The following is a 19,745-nucleotide window of genomic DNA, read 5'->3' on the forward strand; positions in this document are numbered from 1 at the left end:
GTTTGATTATGTAGTTAACTTTTCTGAAGACCTCAGGCCCTGAGAAATCTAGCGGAATGAATTGTAGGGCTATGAAGAGATGCTATAAACCATCCACTTATGTCTCCCCTCTGTCATGGAAAATGAGATAATATATACAGATTGATACTAAGTGTCTTCATTCTTAATTGTAAATACAGCATAAGCAATATCCGAGTTCTTTGATGAGTGAGATACGGATGAGTTTCGAGAGCTATTAAGAAATGTTAGATCCGCACACTGGAACTTAATAAGACAAATAATGCAGTGGAAACTACGGTAAATAAACATGTTCCTAGTTACGGATTTGGCATCGAGTGTCTTGACTAAAGTGGCCGAGTGCAGCCAACGTCCTCGACATGAGGCTTGGCGGTTTGATGCGGTTTTGTTATGTCTTTAGTTATACGAGATGTGTTATGTTGGAGCTGCATAGATTACGTATTTCGTTTCTCCGACTATGTCTCTCGGTGAGGCCCTTTCAGGGTGATTGCTTTTTGTATCTCATGATCACCATTATGCATAACTAACTGTCTTGGAAAACAGGACAGGATAGCAACGAATATGCAAAAGGTAGCTATACTCTTCCTCCCGTATTCTTCATTCTCGCATCATCACACATGAGGCCCTTGGTGTTTCTTAAGACCTATATCGGCAGGTCGGCTGGGTAAACGATAGTAACGACGCCACCAACAGGCCAAGACATTTGCCTCCAGAACAGCATACAGAGCCCTTATATGCACGAGTTGACTTAAACCGAGACATAATTGGACCACTAATGTGCACGTATCAAGTTTCCTGCATGTCTGTATGCATGTGCATACCACTCAATGCGCATACAAGCCACAGAAGCCTCTTGATGCCGTATCCGACATCTTGCCCCACGATTCAAGATGCACGGGGGTAGAATCTCGTGCGGTGCACATGCAGTCATGGCCTGATAATAAATCTCTCTGGGAGATCCTCATTTCTGACACAATATTGGAGATATATGTATAGATACTTCCTGTTCAAGTATAGAAGAGTGCAGCAAAATAGCGCTTCGCGCCAAGAAGCAAATTAAAGTTGCAGTCTGGTCTGAGACAACCACTTTGGAAAGAGACTCGTACGACGTGGCAATCGGGCTTATTATGAAATATGCCTTTCTTCGGAGACATGCGACTTGGTCATGCGATTCAAGGAGAACTGACTTTCTCTTGTGAGTTGAGTGCCATTTCCGGTCTGTGAGGCCAGATGGGGTTGATCACCCCTCCCTGTAAATTATCAATCTGACACATTTTTTCTCCCAAGACCGAAAGGAGTTCCTTTTGTAAAGTCCGTGGAGGATATCATCGAGATGCCTTAACAACATGGTCGCTTCTTAACCTCCGGTATATCTCAAAGTATTTCAACTTATTCCGGGCTTTGCTTAGCCGAACAACCAGCGCAGTTCTTAGAAAACTTTACTTGATCGACCGGACCTCTTGTGTCTGCATGTCGCTCGTGCACCAATCAATGTAGAAAGGATTGGAATGTTGCAGTATGATATGATCGTTCACATTTCGGCTCAGTTGTTCTCCGCAATCGGCCGAGGGCTGCGGCCTGCGTCAAAAGCAATTCACTCGCAAGACTCCCCTTCTTTTGGTTGTCAGGCAGTTAACGGGTTGGATCTTCAATAACGTAGAGCATGTCGCTTATTCTGGTACGACTTGCAGATCTCCGAGATCTACAATTGGTTAGCAACAGAGTCAATTATCGGCTTCCCCATTTTCTTTCTGATACCTTGAAGACAAAATAAGGTAAGGCTATTGAGCTCCCTTACCTCGCACTAGTATCTATCAGCGTCAGTTATCGCTCATGAACGTTGGTCGGAGGAGCAGTTCGAGTGGCTCACTTGCCCCTTGAATGGACCAAGATATAAACTAAATTGGGTTAGTTGATGATGAGAATGTAGGTATCGTGGGAATAATCAGAACTGTTGCCAAGAGACTCTGAGGGATGCTGATTCGTCGCCTTGCTGTGTCTTGTGTAACCAGATGGGACCCTTGCTTGTCTGACTGGGTAGCTAGGCTACCTTTCCCCTAGGCGAAAACATCCCATCTCCACGCTAAGTTAGTTGCCGATCAACTTAAAGTAGGGTAGTATTGTGGTTGCCAACCACCAGGATATCCTCCCGTCTAGCCTCCCTACCACCCTCTTTGTTGGGCGAGGTCAGTGAGCTTGAGAGGGTTGAAAATAGCCCGTTGACGTACAAAAGCCACCAGCGACACCTTGTACCCTTCTGATCGAGTGTGTTTCTGTTATGCACATGCAAGTGTGAGTTAGGATACTGACATGTCATGTCCAACGACTTATGTACCTCGTTCTTTGTCTTAAATGTATTCTGTTCGTGGACGAACGAGGAAGTTGATTCTCCATATTTCCATCCGCAGCGGACGTGGAATGTACTTCTATTCCGTAATCCTATATACTAAAGATCTTGCCTTCCCCTCTCGCATCACGGACTTCACGCTGTCTTCAACTTCATGCCCAAGCACTGCAGGTTGCTGGCTTATACGTATAGGATCCAATCGCATCACAAGGTGAATGTCTCCCAGACAACTTGCTCCCATAAATCTCGCCACATTCGGTTGTTGGCTGTTGAGTCGCATGTGGATGCCAATACCTTATTGTCACGGCTGTTTCCAGGGTTTTCTTGCGTGATCATTCGCCCAAAACTTGGACCGACAGCTAAAACGATGAGCACTCTAGTCTCCCTACAACGGTATGAGACACACGGGGGATGCTCCAATTAGATAGTCCCGTGGTCTTGTAACCGGCCGAGGGCCTGCTGGGGTAAAATACTTTCTTGGATTGGACTCGGCAACCCAGGGAGCCAACTCGGTAAGGAGCGCAAACACTCATTTGGGGATTAGAGTTGAGAGAGGACAGGCAAGAAGGCAGTCGCCTGAGCGCTAACCCTTTCTTCCACCATAGACGTAAAAGGCACACGACCCTTGCCAGCAAATAGAATACCATTATTTTATCCAAGAAGTGCCTTGCTGGTACAAAGTAAACCCGTTGCATGATGAGCGTACCGGATTCTTGATTCTGGAGCGCGATATAGAAACACCGAGGCAGCATAATTGATTTAGAAAACGCCATATTGCTCCAGCCTTGGTCGTGTATACCTGGCATGTACTGCCCCTATAATATCAAATAACGCCGCATATATCACATCGTATACCTATTGTCGTGTGGAGCGCCGCCGTCTCTTGCTTTGTGCCGCCATCTCGACTTCATCATCTCCCTCACTTGAATCATCATGGCTCCTAGCATTCTTGGATCGATCATTCCCTTTCTTAATGGAAATGAGACATCCTTGCTCTTTGAGCCGTCTAGTTAGTTTCGTGCTCGCTTGCATGCCTGGGAAGTCCTTTGCTGTGTAGACCGTGAAAACTTCACTGGTAACTGCAGCAAGATTGGGACAACGTCTCACTTCTGCTGCGCGACCAGGATAGAGTTTGACCATGCTGAATTTGAGTCGAAATGACCCTGGAGTCCTGCAAGATAAATCCCCAAAGCAGAAAAAAGTTCCTTCTTCGCCGTGCTCATCTTTGCCAACAAAGGAACCGACCACTAACGATCCCATAAGTCGGCGCTGTTGCCGATACTCCTCAGGCATGAAAGATGCGTCACGGGCACCTGTCTCATCGATGATGGAGCAGCTCATAACATAATGGGGGTATCGTAGATGTTGGGAAATTTCGTCTTTGCTAAGGCTTGGAGCCTCGATAAGAAGTTGAATGATTGGAGGGGGATCAATAACTCTTCGGTCCCTTTCGCCAAAGCCACACGACCTAGCCGCCAACGGTTGTTGTCGTATTTTAAGACTGTATGAGATGCCAGATGGTTGCGTGCTACCAAGCCTGGGTCCCCCGCTACTTCGACCAGAAGCAACAAGACCCGATATTCTCATATGATCCGGTCGTGTTTCGATAGGAGACATCATAGGACTGGCCAGATCATGTGGTCCACTGACAGTTGAAGCTCTTGGGTCGAACTGATACCCCGTCAAATACGGAGGCTGCACATCGCTTGTTGCTATGGGCTGACCATTTGCCAATGAATATGGCTGCTCCCCTGATGCTGAGTGCGACAGTGAAGGGCGATTCGAGCGATGATCTTGCCCGTTGCCCAATCTGTCGTGATATCCGGCCATGTTTCTAGCAGAATAGTGGGAGTGTACCCCGAGCGGCGGCGGGGGGTGTGGATTTTGCGGAATAGAGCTCGGCATGTCAACCAACTGATAGGCATGGCCAGTCCTTGGGTGTTGCGAGGGATGAATCTGAGAAGGGCGACGGTTTTCAGGTGCACCGCCGTTATAGCTTGCCGGATGGTGTAGCTGGTGTCCATACTGGTGTCCATACTGGTGTTCATACGGAGGCATGGATTGGGGATGTGCTGGGCCTCGAGGACCGTGATACGTGTCCGGGGCCCAGCTCGTGACGGTTGTGTATGGTAGAGGCATGGCTTCCGACATGATCTGGGTGCTCGCTGGTGGTCGTAGTGAGATCTAGGCGGCACTCACGCCTTTAAGAAGCATAGACGTCGTGGGGGTCGGAGAGGACTATTATCAAGTTATAAGTGTGGTAAGGAGAGTGCTAGCTGTCGACCTTATTAGCTTCGTGGAGGTCGGTGGCGGCTCAGATCGCTTGCGTCGATGGTGAACTTACATCGACCAGGTACCCCATACAAGCCCTTATGCAATGTCCAATAAGGAAGTAGGGTGGTTCAAGCCAGAAAAGACCAAAGACGGGAAGGGCCCAGCACGTCGCCCACCACTTCCAGGGAGCCGGCTGTAAGACGGAATGCGGGCGGTTCCACTGTGTGGGCGATGGAGGGGAGTGGCAGCTAGATTGGCACTGTACCTTGAGGTGACATGAGACGCATCTATCGAGTAAATGTACGAGGCCGTCTGTCTAGAGAAACGCTATTGACTGAGATAAATCAAAGTCTTTATGTGAGACAGGCACATCAACGGGGGATACTGGGGTTACTGGGAACGTTGATAAGCACACGACGATGCCTGGCAACAAGAAGAAAAAAGAATGAGGAAAAAACGAAAGAGGCGACACGACACACGCTGCAGTGCAGTAAGCGCCTGGAAGGTATAGTGATGTAGGATTGAGATGCCGTGGGCAACCGGAGTTTTGCGGTGTACAATATGGAGAAACGAAGTGGGCGAGTCGTGGCCACCACACACACCCACAGAGAACCGGATTTGGTCTATGCCGAGCCTGAGCAAGCCTGCAGCAGAGATATGACAGTCCAGAGCAGGACCTGTAGATAGGACACCACGTACAGGCCAATCCGATAATGACAAGAGGCGAGTCTAGCGCAGGTAGATGCGAGGATTACAAAAAGATGAAATTACTCGCTGTTCATGAACCAGACGCGACGATATGTATAACCAGCAACGCCGTCAGATCGCAGCCACGAAAAAAAATGGCTCGAAGCCAAGGGTTTCAGACGGCTGAGGCGGACACCACGTAGAAGGGAGTGAACTTTAAATATAGTTGATATTGCCTTAAGGTGTCGGATGAGGACTAATGGCGGCAGAGCTGAGTTTGTCGATTTGGTGAAGATAGCGACCCGAGTGAAGAACAGTCGACGCCGGTCAAGTGAGTCTGAAGCAATGCTCTGCAAGCCCGAGCCGGAGATATGATTCGATATATGGATTAAAGAACGGTAGTTGTTAATTATGGACAATGACTTAAGGGAAGGGGGGACAGCAGGGGGGACGGTACCTACCAAGGTACAGAGTACACAAGGAGGCTTATTAGACAATTTCCAAGCAGTACCTGGTAGAGAAACTTGCCCTGGGCATGGAATACCACTTGCATCGTCTTAGCCTCTTTGTTCTCGGACCACAGCCAATGTCAGGTACGAACAGACAATAAGCATGCCTGTGTATGTCGCAAGGGAAAGAACGAAACAGGTGAGTGGCTGGATAGAGCAAAGCAGAACGTTAGCGGAGACGATACTGAACCACAAAGTACCTACTGTATCTCCTGGGTTGCGTACTCAGGCACGCTAAGCATGCAGTAACGAATCCAGGATGTTGAACATCCTACAGCGGAGTGACGGCGCAGATGCGAGGCGAGTGCTCTGTAAGGATCGTACTGCAGGTAGACACGGTAGGGTATCCGTAGGTGACCTAAGATGGGTATCTGTGGACCCGGGCGGGTCGATCATCGAAAAGAGATACCTACCTAGGTACCTACCTACCATCTGACATTCAGAAACACTCGAGAGCTAGCAGCACAATGATCAACCAAGCTATCATGACGGTAGCTTAATTAAAGAACAGATCTGAATCTAGGTAATGATTCGGAGGGAAAAGTGAGAGATGAGATCCACGTAAGGATAGAACAGGTCCACCACTACCTCCATCTCATAGGTACACCTACTAACTTATCTTACCTGGTAGGTACCTTGAGGTAGAGAAAGGTCTGTGCTCGTTGCATAGAAGGCTAGAAGGGTCGATAGGTATTACCTGCCTTCATAAACAGAAAGAGGCGACTCGTAATGTGATGTTCTTTCCTATATTCCACTCTCGCCTGCGTGTCAGGTAACTGGGAAGGGAGACCTCATCTCCTTCCCTACCTAGACGTACATAGTACGTAACTTGCTGAGACCGTCACTTGCATCTCACTACCTAACCGCCACTGGACTAGCAAGTCGCTGTGCAGACAATACCTGCGAAGCTGATGTGAACTCAATCTCGCAGTAGCTCCTCGTGTCTAACTAAGGCACCTAGCAAAGCTAACCCAAAGGTTATCTTGTGCTGGCCTCAGCTTGGAAGTCATTGACAGGACTAACTAAAATTCGATGGCAGCTGTCAACTGCCCTCTGTCACGCGCGTCCGTATCATCACACCCGGGTTGACTTCCATTGATGTCGGTCTCTGATCTGCGATGTCCACGGATCATTTCCTCTGAAATGGCGAAGTACAGCAGAGTGCAGCACTAACACTGAAACCCTTCTAGCCGAACTGATATAGACGTCCAAAAAGAGACAGTGCAGTTCTTGTCTTATGCAGTCACGTCCTATTATGGTTCTACTAAAAACTTACGATTGATACTTTGATCGCCAAGTTTAGGTACGGATACTTGTTGGCTGTTAGGCGCTCAAAAATGGCGTCAACGCCACCGCGTTTATTGTACTTGCCATGGTACCCAAATAGCTACAGGATACTTGGTCCTCGCTCAATGCAACCGTTACTTTGTCTTGCGTTCCGTGCCGTTTCGTCAACGGGGCAGCGTTGATTGGCACAGGAGTTTCTCCGATAAACTTGGCTCTCTCCAAAAACCCCAATGGAGATGAGGGATGCTCGCAAATTCCTCGGCGGGGCTTGTGATGCCAGGAGTGCGTATGACGATACGACTTTATATCTGGCGCATATTTTTCACAACATAGCGTTCTAAAGAAACAACATCAGTGTCCTCTCTCTCACCTTTCCAATGTTGCACCGAGCATAATCGTGGTGCCACAATTTTGCTTTTTAGCTCAAGTACGGATACTTGTCAGCTCTTCGCAACTAGTTTCATTTCTGACTCGTGTCAAGTCACCTTCCAGTTTACCTGGGCATCACCCACAATTTTCAGCATACCGTACAAGTGTGGACTGAGGTGGTACGATGTTCGATGTCCGCTCGATTCGCGAGATGCTCCCCATGAACCCGGAGCCTGGGTGAACAACCAGACAACCAGCCAAATCACCATACATTGGGTATTGGGTTAGTTAGCTACGCACCCTTTCTCACATTCAGTTAAGTCACTAACTAGCCTACAACTTGATTCGTTAAGATACGGAAATGGGTGCCCTTTTCACGCGCTCTGCTCTGACCGGCAAACAACTCGGGTCTTAACTTACCTAGAGACTATGACATGTCATGTCGTTGAGTCTTATGTCCGGGTACAGATACCCTGTGGTTTAATTGATATGGAGCGCGTATGAAAGTCCGCTTTGCCGCTTTGCCGCTTTGCCGTTCTGCGCTGAGTCTGTTACCACCAGTCCACAACCAAATTCCGATACTCGCTTGTGTTTGGAATCGCCCATCAGGCGCTGCGTCATAATCGTCATGACAACATATACTCACACAGATATTCACCATTTGCCTGTAGAGTCACTATTCTGTGGCAATTCGTATGCTCAGAATATTCAAATTCTATCAACTCACATCTAGATACACCGCCACACAGTCTTACCTGCATTGTTTGTCAACAAGCCGAATCACATTGGATTCTGAACGCCTCCTTGCATGAGTGCGCCATCCAGTTCCATGGCCTTGGATCGGCCATGTGTACTGTGCGCAGACCCTATGTTGTTGCAGCGGCCTGAGCTCTTTTCTTGGCTACGTTTCACGACATTGGGAATGTCACTCTGACCCAGCCTGCTGGTTTGCATTGCAATGTGCACTTTGAAGATTTGCCCAACAGCTGAGGGTTGCCTTTGGTCGACTTGTATTCAGCATGCTGTGCTCCCTCTATGCTGGAAGCGCCACAGTCTTGAGGTTGCTAATCAAGCCTGTCCAGAGATTATCACACTGGCTGATAAATAGAACCAATTAAAGACAGATGTTCTATCTGAAAACGATTGTCCCAGAAGTTCAACACAGCAATAACAGATGAAACCAACACTCGACAGCATGAACTATGGATCGCTTGCCACGAGGGATCGGGTAAATTGTACCCGCTTGACGTAAACTTTAAAACTCAATTTTAAGTTCAAACTACTGTGAGAGGACACCCGTTGGGTTCATTACAGGTTTACATCGTTTTGAACCTAGATGACTCTCACATCGGTAGATGTCAACTGATTACCCGGCTGACGTCAAGTTCGAAGTTTGTCACGTACACCAGATGTCATATCAGGGTACATTAGGTTAGGTTTAATCAAGGTTAAGGGTGGCTGGTCTCATCAATCGTTCAAGTCGGAGTTTTGGGAGACAATTGTGGTTGTTGTTGTTGTTGGGCTTGATTATCTCAAAGGGCACTGCTGGATAACATCAAAGATCGGGATGGCTTTACTGTAAGCCTAAATATCTCATGCCAGAGTCGATCAGAATCCCGATTTAAGAGAAGACTATTCTTTCACCTCCTGTATCAGACATACTTATGGGACAGACAATCATAGAGAGCACTTACAAGCAAGTGATTAAACCTTCAAGGAATGACCCGTTGAATACACCATGAGCAAAATGATTAATGTTATTCGACTTTGTTGGACGTTTCTTGACCTAATACTATTCTGATCCATATGAGATCTATTACAGTTCCAATATGTCAAACATTTGTTGATAATATAGTCAGGAAAGACTCAGTTGGTTGGGCACCAACCAAGAATTTGTTTTTACCTTGATGTAGTTGGCATTGTATGTAGTAATGGTTGGAAGAAAAGACGACAACTGCGACAAGAAGTACAAGATATTGCATGGGATGAGCTTCGCACAACCGCTAGGTAACAGTCAAACTTCTCGTGTAACAAATCACAGTTATGAGCGCAATAGTGATTCAACATATACTTTTGATATCGTTCTTGTACTCCATTGCCTGTCTTACATAAATCCTTTTCCTCGAGCTTCATAGTAATGAATCATGCTCGTTGTGCAGACAATTGACCATCGATATTTCCATCATCATATCTCCATCTTCCTACACAGAGAACCAAGTCCTTCTATTCTACAGTTTTTCGTTGGTATTCCTGCCGCTCCTCAAAAGTTTCCCAGTCTATCTGTCATGTCCCAGGCACAACCACCTACCCGCCCAAAAACCCGCTGTAACCAATAAATGCCGCTGTGAAGAAACTCCGGGCTGTGCTCGCTTTTTTTATTTCTAAAATCAAAGCCAATCCTTTCTAGAACCCAGTGAAAGAAGGTGCCAAGTAGATTATGGCAAAAAAGAAGGACGGAAGGAAGGCGTATATCCTTCCTCGAAAATAATATTATAGGTTGTAATATGGCAGAACGAATCCGCCTCTATGACCGATGGCTTAGTTGTCCAAGCCATATTGGTGAAAGAGAAGAAAAGAATTAAAGGATTCGAGGGTATCAAGTCATAAAATATGCCAAGTTGCGATCGTGAAAAAAGGCACAAATTCTAGGCACATAGAATTTGCAGTCGTAACGTATTAAAACAAACCCGATTAAGAAATCGGCCGAAAAAAATTAATGCGGTTGAAATGTCGTTGCACAGGGTTGGTGGTCTATAACACAGCATTGAATAATGCAACGCTTGCGAGAGTGAGTGTCAACCCAACCCAAGAAGGGGCAAATGCGTGTGCAACGTTGGTTTCCTCTGGGGGTAGGGTGCTGTTGACGAAATCTGGACCGCAAAGAGTGTTGACTTGTCGAGCTGCATCCTCGTAGGTAAGGGCGACGGGTTGTGAACGATCTTCGGAGGCGGCGTGATAGATGTTCATGGTCTCTTGGGTGCAGAAGCCGCATGAAGGGTTGGTACTACCAGGCAGAGTGAGGTTGTAGGGGAGATAGTAGAAGTAGGCGTTGGCGGCGGTTGTGGTGTTTGTAACAGCGTTGGCGTAGCAGTACATGTCGTCCTTGGGAGTCTGCAGGCAGGTAGCCTTGTACATGACCTCATATGACTTCAAGCCGTTTAGAAACTGCTTGACGATGCTGTTACCAGATTCCATCTCGCTCTTGCAGTTCTCGGATGTTGTGAGGTTGCGTGCTGCGGAATCGAAAAAGTCGGTGCAGTACGTGACATTGGCTGCGCAGGTTGCATCGAGAACTCGTACGATACTAAGGAGTTGCCTTTGAGCTTCAAAGAAGCCACGAGATGTCTGGGGAATTGTTAGAACTTGTGATCTCACAAGCTTCCGTCAATTCTCAACTTACCTGGATCATCATTGAGAGTGGGTAGCATGTTTCGTAGGAAGGATCGGAGAGAACACTGTCGAGGAAGGCGGGACAGTTGCTATCGGATGTAGTTGAAAGTTCGGCGGCCAAGTTTCCGTCAAAGGCTTCGGGCAAAGGTGTACTCGTCGAGACGGCGGTTTTGGCGGCACGCTGAATGGAAACCGTGGTAGGCTTGGATCCACTCGCAGTTTTGGAGGGAATTATGGTGTTAACAATCTCATCTTCTTCGTCTTCATCTTTGCTTGATTCCTTGCGTCGGTATACTTCTGATCGTTTGACGGAAGGTATATGATGTCGGTGTCGAAGTGAAGACGATGTCTCAGGTCTCGCTAGAACTGTGGAGGTAAGACATGTCAGTAGCAAGAAAAGCGCCAAGGCTATCCTTAAGCGAGGCGCGGGGAAATTTGATAGTCGGGGTCGAATTTGGGCCGTTGAGGCAGGTCGTGATGTTGAAGCCATGATAGCAAGCGAGAGGGCGACGCCGGCCGTGGAGAAGTCTGGGTGGATTTTGTTTATGTACAGATACTGCGCCAATAGTGACAGTGACGATGCTGTACAAGGGTCAAGTGAATTGGCAGCACAGACAATAACAAGATTGAATGTGTTTCACTTGGATGGACCCGGAATGACACAAAACAAGGAAGCGTAGTGTCAGAGCAGAAGTTGATGATGAAGCAGAAGCTGCAGCAGATGCTACAAGCAAAAGAAAGAAAAGACCGTATTAAGTGAGTTGAGTAATAGTTGACGGGTGTTTGTTTGTTTTATTAGTGTTGCCGTTGTTGCATTGCGTCTCTAGTAGTAGTCGAGTAGTAGCGATTGGGTAGATAAATGAGAGTTGGTTGTGGGTTCATGCGAGGTCTAAACGGTCGAGAACGAGTGTGATGCAGTGCTTGAAGTAGCGGTTGCGAGATTGGATTGGTGACCAGGGGGGGTTGAAGTGAGATGAGATGAATTGGATGGCCCGAGAATTGGTTGCTATTAGGTAGATACCTTTGATAGGTAAGTGTTCTAGACGGTCGAGGCTTACACGTAGTTATTGGATAGCGTACGGTAAGGTTGCAGTGACTTCGGTAAAGAGGAAAAGTCTCAGTGCCAAGATAAAATTATTGATGGGGGAAAAAACGAGTGACTGATTGCTAAAGATGCAATTGATGTTGAAAACGATTGTCGAAAAAGGAGTGTGTGTGTGTGTAAGTTCAACGTTGGAGGATGAGCTGTAACGGTTTGGCGGGTCTAGAAACGAGTGATCGACGCGACCTGAGGCTCAATTGTAACATGAACCCTTTCAGCTAAAGGAACGACAAGGCAAAGAAGCGCAAAAAGGAAAGGAAAAGAAGAGGAAGAAGGAAAACAAGAGGGCGATCTTACCACTTGATTAGAGATTGAATTGAGTGGAGAGAAGCCTAGAGAAATTGACAGGGGATAATCAATAGTGACTCCCCCCATAAGGTTAAGTTGGAGGGGGGCTCCGGGGGGTCTTACCTTGCTTGTAATGGTTGATGCTACTCCGTCCATAATACTTGGAAAGAAAAAAACATTCATTGGAATAGGAAGACAAGGATAATTGAACCCTCCTCTGAGGCTTGCAGTAGTGGCTGTTTAGCGTGACGGTTTATTGATTGGAATCCCGGTATGGTCTATGTTTGTACGTGTGTTACGAAGTAAACCTCCAGTACATTACAATGAGTACTTGATGCCATTGGTAATCATAAAAAGACTATTGACAAAGGATTGCGTGTCAATGGTTCGTTGGAGGTGAGAACTATTGGTCTGAATGGTGTTGCTGCAGCATCACGACTGGACCACTCCAACTAAACATCTACCATGGATCCAATCCTCAATGTTTCATGCCGGCCCGTCTACCGGTGCTCTAGGGAGCCCATTCTCCGAACGGCACTGCATTGCATACGCATACCTGCAGCTACATCACATTCTACCTTGATCTCTCTAGCATATTCCCCGGGTTACACATGGTTAAGCCATCACCCGTCAGTCAGACCATGTTCCTGGCATACGTATACCGCTAGCTATAATACCGACACCTAAGAGAATGACCGGACCTTGATACGTAGGCGAACGAACCGTAAGAAACCGAAAAGGGGAGGGGAGCCCGGTCTGGACAGGCCAATTTCGCTTCTCCATGGCGGACCAGCCACCATAGGTAGCATCTGTTAGCATAGCCACAAAAATAGCATCCGTCAAGTTGATAATCCATACGGGTCATCTTTTCACTACACCTAGTTAGGTAATCACCTCATTCCAGTTGAGCTTTAACTCATACGGTATAGTTACTCGGGTCAGTTGAACGCCGATGCATGTAACGCAACCTGCATCATTCTCACCGTTTGTTTCGATCCCTCACGTTTCGTTTCTTTAAAGTTGACGGTGGCAGTGGCAGTGGTTCTCAGCTTCAGGCCAACCATACACTGGAACTATATTTACTTGACGGTTGTTCAGGTGAGGACGGCCTCAAACCATCACCTCTACTGACTACCTAACTGTTAGGTAGACTAAATCCCCACTAGATCCATGAAGCTTGCTTCTCGCGTACCTTGCAGAATCAATGGCTTTCCGTTTAATTTCCTTGCTTCCATCCAATCACAAACTCTTTTCCCCTGCCAAGAGATCCCTTCCTGGCTTAGGCTAAACTAAATACAAGCTGGACTAAACTCTGATGCGATAATTAATATCAACATTTTACACGCGACTTTCGTTATTGATCCTTGATTCGATGCTCATAGCAGCTGAAGAGTTATTAAGTATCATTTACTGTCTCTTCATCAAATTCCACGACCAAGACAAAAAAAACCTCATTCTTTTTCAGCCGCGTGGCATTGGAGAGACAATCAGAGACAATGTCTAAAACATTCGGTGACCCTCATCACCAAATTCACCGTTATCCCCGCTAAACCGTTCAACCCAAGAGAGGCCGCGTCTACCGCAGTCTTCTATTGACCAGCACTAACCCGAATAGCTAACTTCAACTTCTGTCACTATCCGTTGTTCTCTCTGTATCGACCCGTTCAGCCATTATCGTCGTTTAAATGCTGTGCTACCATTTCCACGACTTTGTCCCACCACCAACAAACTCAATCTATCGAGTATCTCAGCTGTCATGGTCGAGACCAATTCTTCATTCCCTGCTGTGACGATCAATGCTCCTTTTGGTTGCCTCTCCCTGTCTTCCATGTGTTTTGGAGAGTACGTCAACCTGAGGCATCTTGAATGTCACTATAGATAGTGTCTGCAAGACAAAATAGTTCATTCAAATAATGCTGTCTTGGAATAGTTCCTAGGTAGATTATTTTTGTCTTCATGAATTCCATGATCGAGATTTCTGTCATGTATCCCTTAAATTCGACACGCGATAGCCATGTGGCGGGCGCTCTATCACATCAAGACCTTGGCATCGATCGACATACAAAGCATAACAGTTGGACATTTATAGTCTTGATAATATGAAGAGAGTTGATTGATCAGATGTTATACATCAGGTATTATAAACAGTAATAAGCGAATAGATACCTCCTATGACTCCTTCTAAAGGGAAGGGCATATCATTTCATCTTTTGACATCAAGTTGTCGCCCCAACGCCAATACAATGCATGCAAGTCTCATAAAAATTTCTCCCAAATAAAACACATGTCTCTCCCTCTCTTTCTACCTCTGCTTCTCGAGGCTCTGCAGGTTGACCAACTCTGCGTAACGACCGTTCTTCTTCATCAGCTCTGCATGTGTTCCTTGTTCCACGATACGACCCTGGTCGAAAACGTAGATAATATCAGCCTTCTGGATAGTACTGAGACGATGCGCCACGGCAATGGTGGTTCGGCCCTTAGCCGCCTTGTCCAACGCGGCTTGTACCACCTTCTCAGACTCAGAATCGAGGGCTGATGTCGCCTCGTCAAGGAGCAGGATCTTGGGGTCACGAATCAGAGCACGTGCAATGGCGATTCGCTGCTTCTGACCACCAGAAAGCAGCGCACCCTTGCTACCAACTATAGTGTTGAAACCCTCGGGGAGTGACACAATGAAATCGTAAATGTTGGCCTCGCGGCATGCAAATTCCAGGTCTGCGTCCGTGACATCCTCGCGTGGAGTACCCAGAAGAATGTTTTCCTTGATGGTTCCTTGGTATAATGTAGGTTCCTGACTGACGAGTGCAATGTGTGATCGGTAGTCGTTGATGTTGAGGGTGCTGATCTCGTGGTTGTCAATGTAGACACCACCAGAGAGAGGGTCATAGAATCGCTCTAATAGTGCAATTGTGGTACTCTTTCCACAACCTGAGGCTCCAACAAGGGCGATGTACTGTCCAGGCCGCACTGTCAGGTTAAGTCCACGCAGAACAGGCTGTTCCGGTCTTGTTGGGTAACGGAAGTGAACATCGCGGAACTCAAGAGTGCCCTCGACCTCAGGCAGGCGCTCGCCCTTGTCTGACCATGTATCGACAATGGGTTGTCTATCAAAGAGCTTCTTGAGTTCTCCGGCTGAGTGATGGGCCTTGCCCATATCAGGGGCGAAACTGAAGATGGTACCTATAAGCTCGAGATTAGTGTTTTGAACCCCTGAAAAATCTGAAAGAGTTCTTACCGGCTGATTGAGCACCGAAAATGATTGACATGAAGCAGAGGAAAAACTGGAACATGGTGTATTCGAGCTTTCCGATGAGGGTACCGCCGTACCAGAAGCCCAGTGCGAAGCAGGCAAACAGCAGGGACTGAGAGGCGGCGTAAAGCAGGGAAGACTTGAGAACAGAGATCAAACTCCTTCTTTGCTGTACAGCAAGAGATTGCTTGTACTGGTTCAGGACATCCTCCTCTCGTGTCAGGGCTGCCACGGTTCGGATTGCGGAAATAGCCTCAGAAGCGAAACTAGCCGACGAGTCATAGGCAGCCTTGGAACGACGCTGGAAGTGTGCAAGCATCCAGAAACGGAAGAAACCACATCCCAAAAGGACAGGAATAGTTGAGATACACACAAGTGAGAGCTTCCAGCCGATGGCCAGAGAGACAACCATGGCAGAAACAAGTGTGGTGACAACCATCAGCAACGTTCCGAGAGTAACGCCACTCAGGCCAGCAACATGGGTTGTTTCAGTAGAGAGGAATGAGGTGAGCGCACCAGCGGTGTTCTCATCACGATCAAAGAAGGCCACATCCTGACGAAGCATGGTCCTGAAGGCGCGGTCTCGAACTCGATGCACCAATCGTTCAGAACATCTGGCGAACAAGACACCCTGGATGACAAACGCGAAGAACTGAACAAAGGCAAGCATGAGGTACATGGCACTCCAGAAGTCAGAGTCTTTCTTGACCGAGTGGCGGTTCTCTTCGGTTATAGGTTGAGACAAAGTGACAATCTGCTTGGCAAAGAAGACTGAATCCAAGTTAGTCAGGTTACAAGAGTATTCTAAAAACAAAAAGACACCAACTTACCAGCTTGTGTAGGGTTACCTCCACCACAAACAGCAGAGAAGACGAGACCGATAACCATGAGCTTCCACTCCGTTGTGTTGAAAGAAGCAACAAGCTTAACTAGAGTCCACATGCCGTATTCCCGTTCGTCCTCGGCCTTGTGACCTTGGAGAGCCACGCTAGAAGCAGATTTCGAGGTGGTAGTGCGGTTCAACTTGGCGGCGATATCATCATTAGGGTCAGCGAGTGTCGCAGTTGCTCTCTCGCTGGTCATCTTGCGCATAAGCTCGACTTCTTCCTCGTCAATGGCAGCTTGCTCCTCGGCAGTCATTTCCTCTGCAGCAGCGATGTTCTGAGCCGAGACGAGCTTGTAGTAGGCAGTCTTCTTCTCAAGAAGTTCGTTGTGAGTACCTTGCTCCACGATGCGACCTTCGGACATGACGACGATGTTGTGAGCATCCCTGATAGTAGACAGACGATGGGCGATGGTGATAGTAGTGCGACCTTCAGCAGCGTTTTCTAGAGCAGCTTGAACCACACCCTCAGATTTAGTGTCCAGAGCGGATGTAGCTTCGTCAAGGAGCAGAACTATAATTAAGTTAGTTGATATTCAAGCAGTGATGGGATCAGAAACTTACTCTTAGGGTCAGAAACAACGGCACGGGCAATAGCAATTCGCTGCTTTTGGCCACCAGAAAGTAGGAAACCTCGCTCTCCGACATTCGTTTCGTAACCTTCAGGCAGGGCAGATACAAAGTCGTGGGCGTTGGCCTTCTTGGCTGCTTCGATAACCAGTTCGCGCTGCTTTTCTTCACTTGCATCTTCATGAGCAGTGCCAATCAAACCGTGACGGATGTTGTTGAAAATGGTAGTACCAAAGAGTGTGGGCTCCTGGCTGACGAGAGCCATTTGCTGGCGCAGCCATCGGAGGTTAAGCTTGGAGATATCGTGTCCGTCCAAGTAAACAGTGCCCTGAACAGGGTCGTAGAAGCGTTCAACCAATCCAACAATAGTACTCTTGCCAGAACCGGATGCGCCAACCAGAGCAGTGACCTTACCGGCAGGGATATCGAGGGTCACATCTTGCATAACAGTAACTTCTGGTCGAGAAGGGTAGATGTGCTTGATGTTGGAGAGTCTAATGGAGCCCTCGATATGGTCGAGCTTCTCACCCTTGTCGCTGGACGAGTCAAGCGGGGATTGTCGGTCGATGGTGTTGAAGATCTTGGCAGCAGCCGCAACAGCGTTTGTAAACGCCTGAATATTCGGAGCAACGTTACCAAGGTTGAAAGCACCGATCATTGTCGCCATCAAAATTGTCAGGATGTTGGAGAGGCTGGTTTCGTTGTCGACAAGCATCTTACTGCCCTGCCAGAAAGCCAGACCATAGTTAAGGTAGAGAACCAGCATCATTCCGGCGATCATGCAGGCAATAGCAGACTTGACACGGAAACCAAAAAACTCGGCATTCTTGAGATGGGCGTCGTATTGGCGGGCCAGACGCTCCTGGGTTCCAAAAGCGACGGCGTTACGAATAGAGCTGATGACTTCATCCGCAAGACTACCACCATGGGCATAAGCTTCCAAGCTCTGCTTGTTGTACTTGAGGATAAAGGTAGATCCACCTCCCATGTTGAGGAGAAGAGCAATGACAGTTGAGAAGAGAATCAGAGTCAACTTCCAGTACTTGATAAATCCAATGACAAAGGCTGAGACGAATGTCGCAACAGCCGCAAGAGTGAGGGAGACCTTTTCAGAGATACCATCTTGAATGAGATTGGTATCGGATGTGATTCGAGTAGTAACTTCTCCAGCACCGAGTTTGTCGAAGAAACCAATGTTCTGGCGCAAGCAGCTTTCGAGGTAGTGTTCGCGAATCTTGGCAGATATGTGCTCTCCGCTGTAAATGAAACCACAAGTAGAGATGTACACCACGATAAACTCGCCGATGCCGAGGTACACAAAGTACAGTACGAATTCGACCAGCTTGTCATTGAAAGCGCCGGAGCTCAAACTCCGGTTCACAAAGTAGTCCTGGAAGACGCCTTGGAGGTTACCAAAGACAACAGTCATAAGAGGAAGCGCAGCACCGCCAGCAATAGAGCAGATACTGGAGATTACAATAATAATGATGTCGTTGCGGGAGGCGTATCGGTACAAAACAGCGACACCCTGCTTGACTTCTGGGCTAACGACTTGGCGTCGCAAGACCTCGGCTTCGTCTGATGGCAAGTGCTTGTACGGATCTTGGTCGGACTCGGCTTTGGGAGGAACGATAATTGCTGAATCTGCTTTCTTTAGTTTCAACTTTTCATCTTCGGGGTCGCTCGAGTTTGGTTTGTCTGGGCGGACTGCATCTTGTTCGGTTGAGCCACTGCGGCTTGAGGATGATGGTCGCGAAGGGTTGCTGCTGCTGGTCGCAGCAGCTGTCTTTTCCGACAATTCTGCCATGGCGATTATGTTCTTATTGTTCTTAAACCAGAGCGAGTTTTTGGTAAATTTCGAGTTTTAAGGGGTGGCAAACACCCTTGGGTGAATTGGCGACACCAGTATCAGTAGGTGTAATAGACAGAGTTCGAGGTCGCTGTTAATGTTGTTAACGGCGTGTCGGTCGTTTCGTTTGAATAGAGGTCGGTTGGTTAGAAACAGATCCGGGGTTGGAACAGGTGTTGTTCATGTAGTGTTCATTATACGACTTGCAGTGAACCTCAGGTAGTCAGATCAGATCAGAGCATAGCAAAGCCAAGCCGTGTTTGAGAGTTGAGAGCACCAACAATTTATTTAAATAACTTGCCCCAAGACAAGACAAGACGGACCAAGACCGTCGAGTCGGACTGCCTTAGCGTACCTTGTTGTCGGACGGAATACAAAAAGAGGACCGGGAATACCTGGTCCCCCCACTAGATGCAGCAAATACGCTACCATGCGCCGCTGGCTGTGCGGTATCTGACAGACCCATGGAAGATTTTATGGGCCTAGAGTGTACTGTAATGTACAGGAGGTCCTCTACCTAGGTATCCTTCTGATGAAGCCCGTAAGCCGGAGCGGACTTTGGATCTTTCCCAATGTCTTGGTTGTCCGCAGATCGATCTGTTTCCCGGTGGACAATTTATGACTGTACACGCGTACCTAGTGACTGTTTGAGTCATCTCACCGAACATATATGTCTCTCTTGGTTGTCTCAGTGTCTTGTAATATTAGTTCGGGTTTGTGCAGCAGTCCGACAACCCGTAATTCAACTGATATTTTAGAGGATCATCTCAGCCTAGAGCGTCAGGTCGGAGCCAAATAAAGGACTCTGCACTTTGAATCCTGCGCTTACATTCTTTTCTCCACTTGGATTTGAATCTCCTGCCTCTTTCCTACCAAGCGGTTAATGCTGATCCTTGTCTTGCGGCGTTCGAAACGTTTTCCT

The 19,745-nt window shown here is 47.6% G+C and overlaps 3 protein-coding genes across 3 annotated transcripts; all 3 read right to left on the minus strand.

Annotated features, from left to right (window-relative positions):
- Positions 1–3,220: 3,220 nt before the first annotated feature.
- On the minus strand, positions 3,221–4,516 carry FSST1_002296 (velvet factor-domain-containing protein; the record flags this gene model as incomplete). Its single annotated transcript, XM_083228270.1, has 1 exon — positions 3,221–4,516. One exon carries the CDS (start codon positions 4,514–4,516, stop codon positions 3,221–3,223), a length of 1,296 nt encoding a protein of 431 aa, XP_083092478.1.
- A 5,726-nt stretch (positions 4,517–10,242) lies between these two features.
- Positions 10,243–11,371, minus strand: FSST1_002297 (uncharacterized protein; the record flags this gene model as incomplete). Its single annotated transcript, XM_083228271.1, has 2 exons — positions 10,243–10,836; positions 10,892–11,371. 2 exons carry the CDS (start codon positions 11,369–11,371, stop codon positions 10,243–10,245), a joined length of 1,074 nt encoding a protein of 357 aa, XP_083092479.1.
- Positions 11,372–14,573: 3,202 nt separating this feature from the next.
- FSST1_002298 (P-loop containing nucleoside triphosphate hydrolase protein) lies at positions 14,574–18,781 on the minus strand (the record flags this gene model as incomplete). Its single annotated transcript, XM_083228273.1, has 4 exons — positions 14,574–15,451; positions 15,507–16,292; positions 16,352–16,918; positions 16,969–18,781. 4 exons carry the CDS (start codon positions 18,779–18,781, stop codon positions 14,574–14,576), a joined length of 4,044 nt encoding a protein of 1,347 aa, XP_083092480.1.
- Positions 18,782–19,745: the final 964 nt, after the last annotated feature.

This window comes from Fusarium sambucinum, chromosome IV (genome assembly GCF_050947815.1).
Source record: "Fusarium sambucinum isolate potato_lamoka chromosome IV, whole genome shotgun sequence".
Classification (NCBI taxonomy): Eukaryota; Fungi; Ascomycota; class Sordariomycetes; order Hypocreales; family Nectriaceae; genus Fusarium; species Fusarium sambucinum.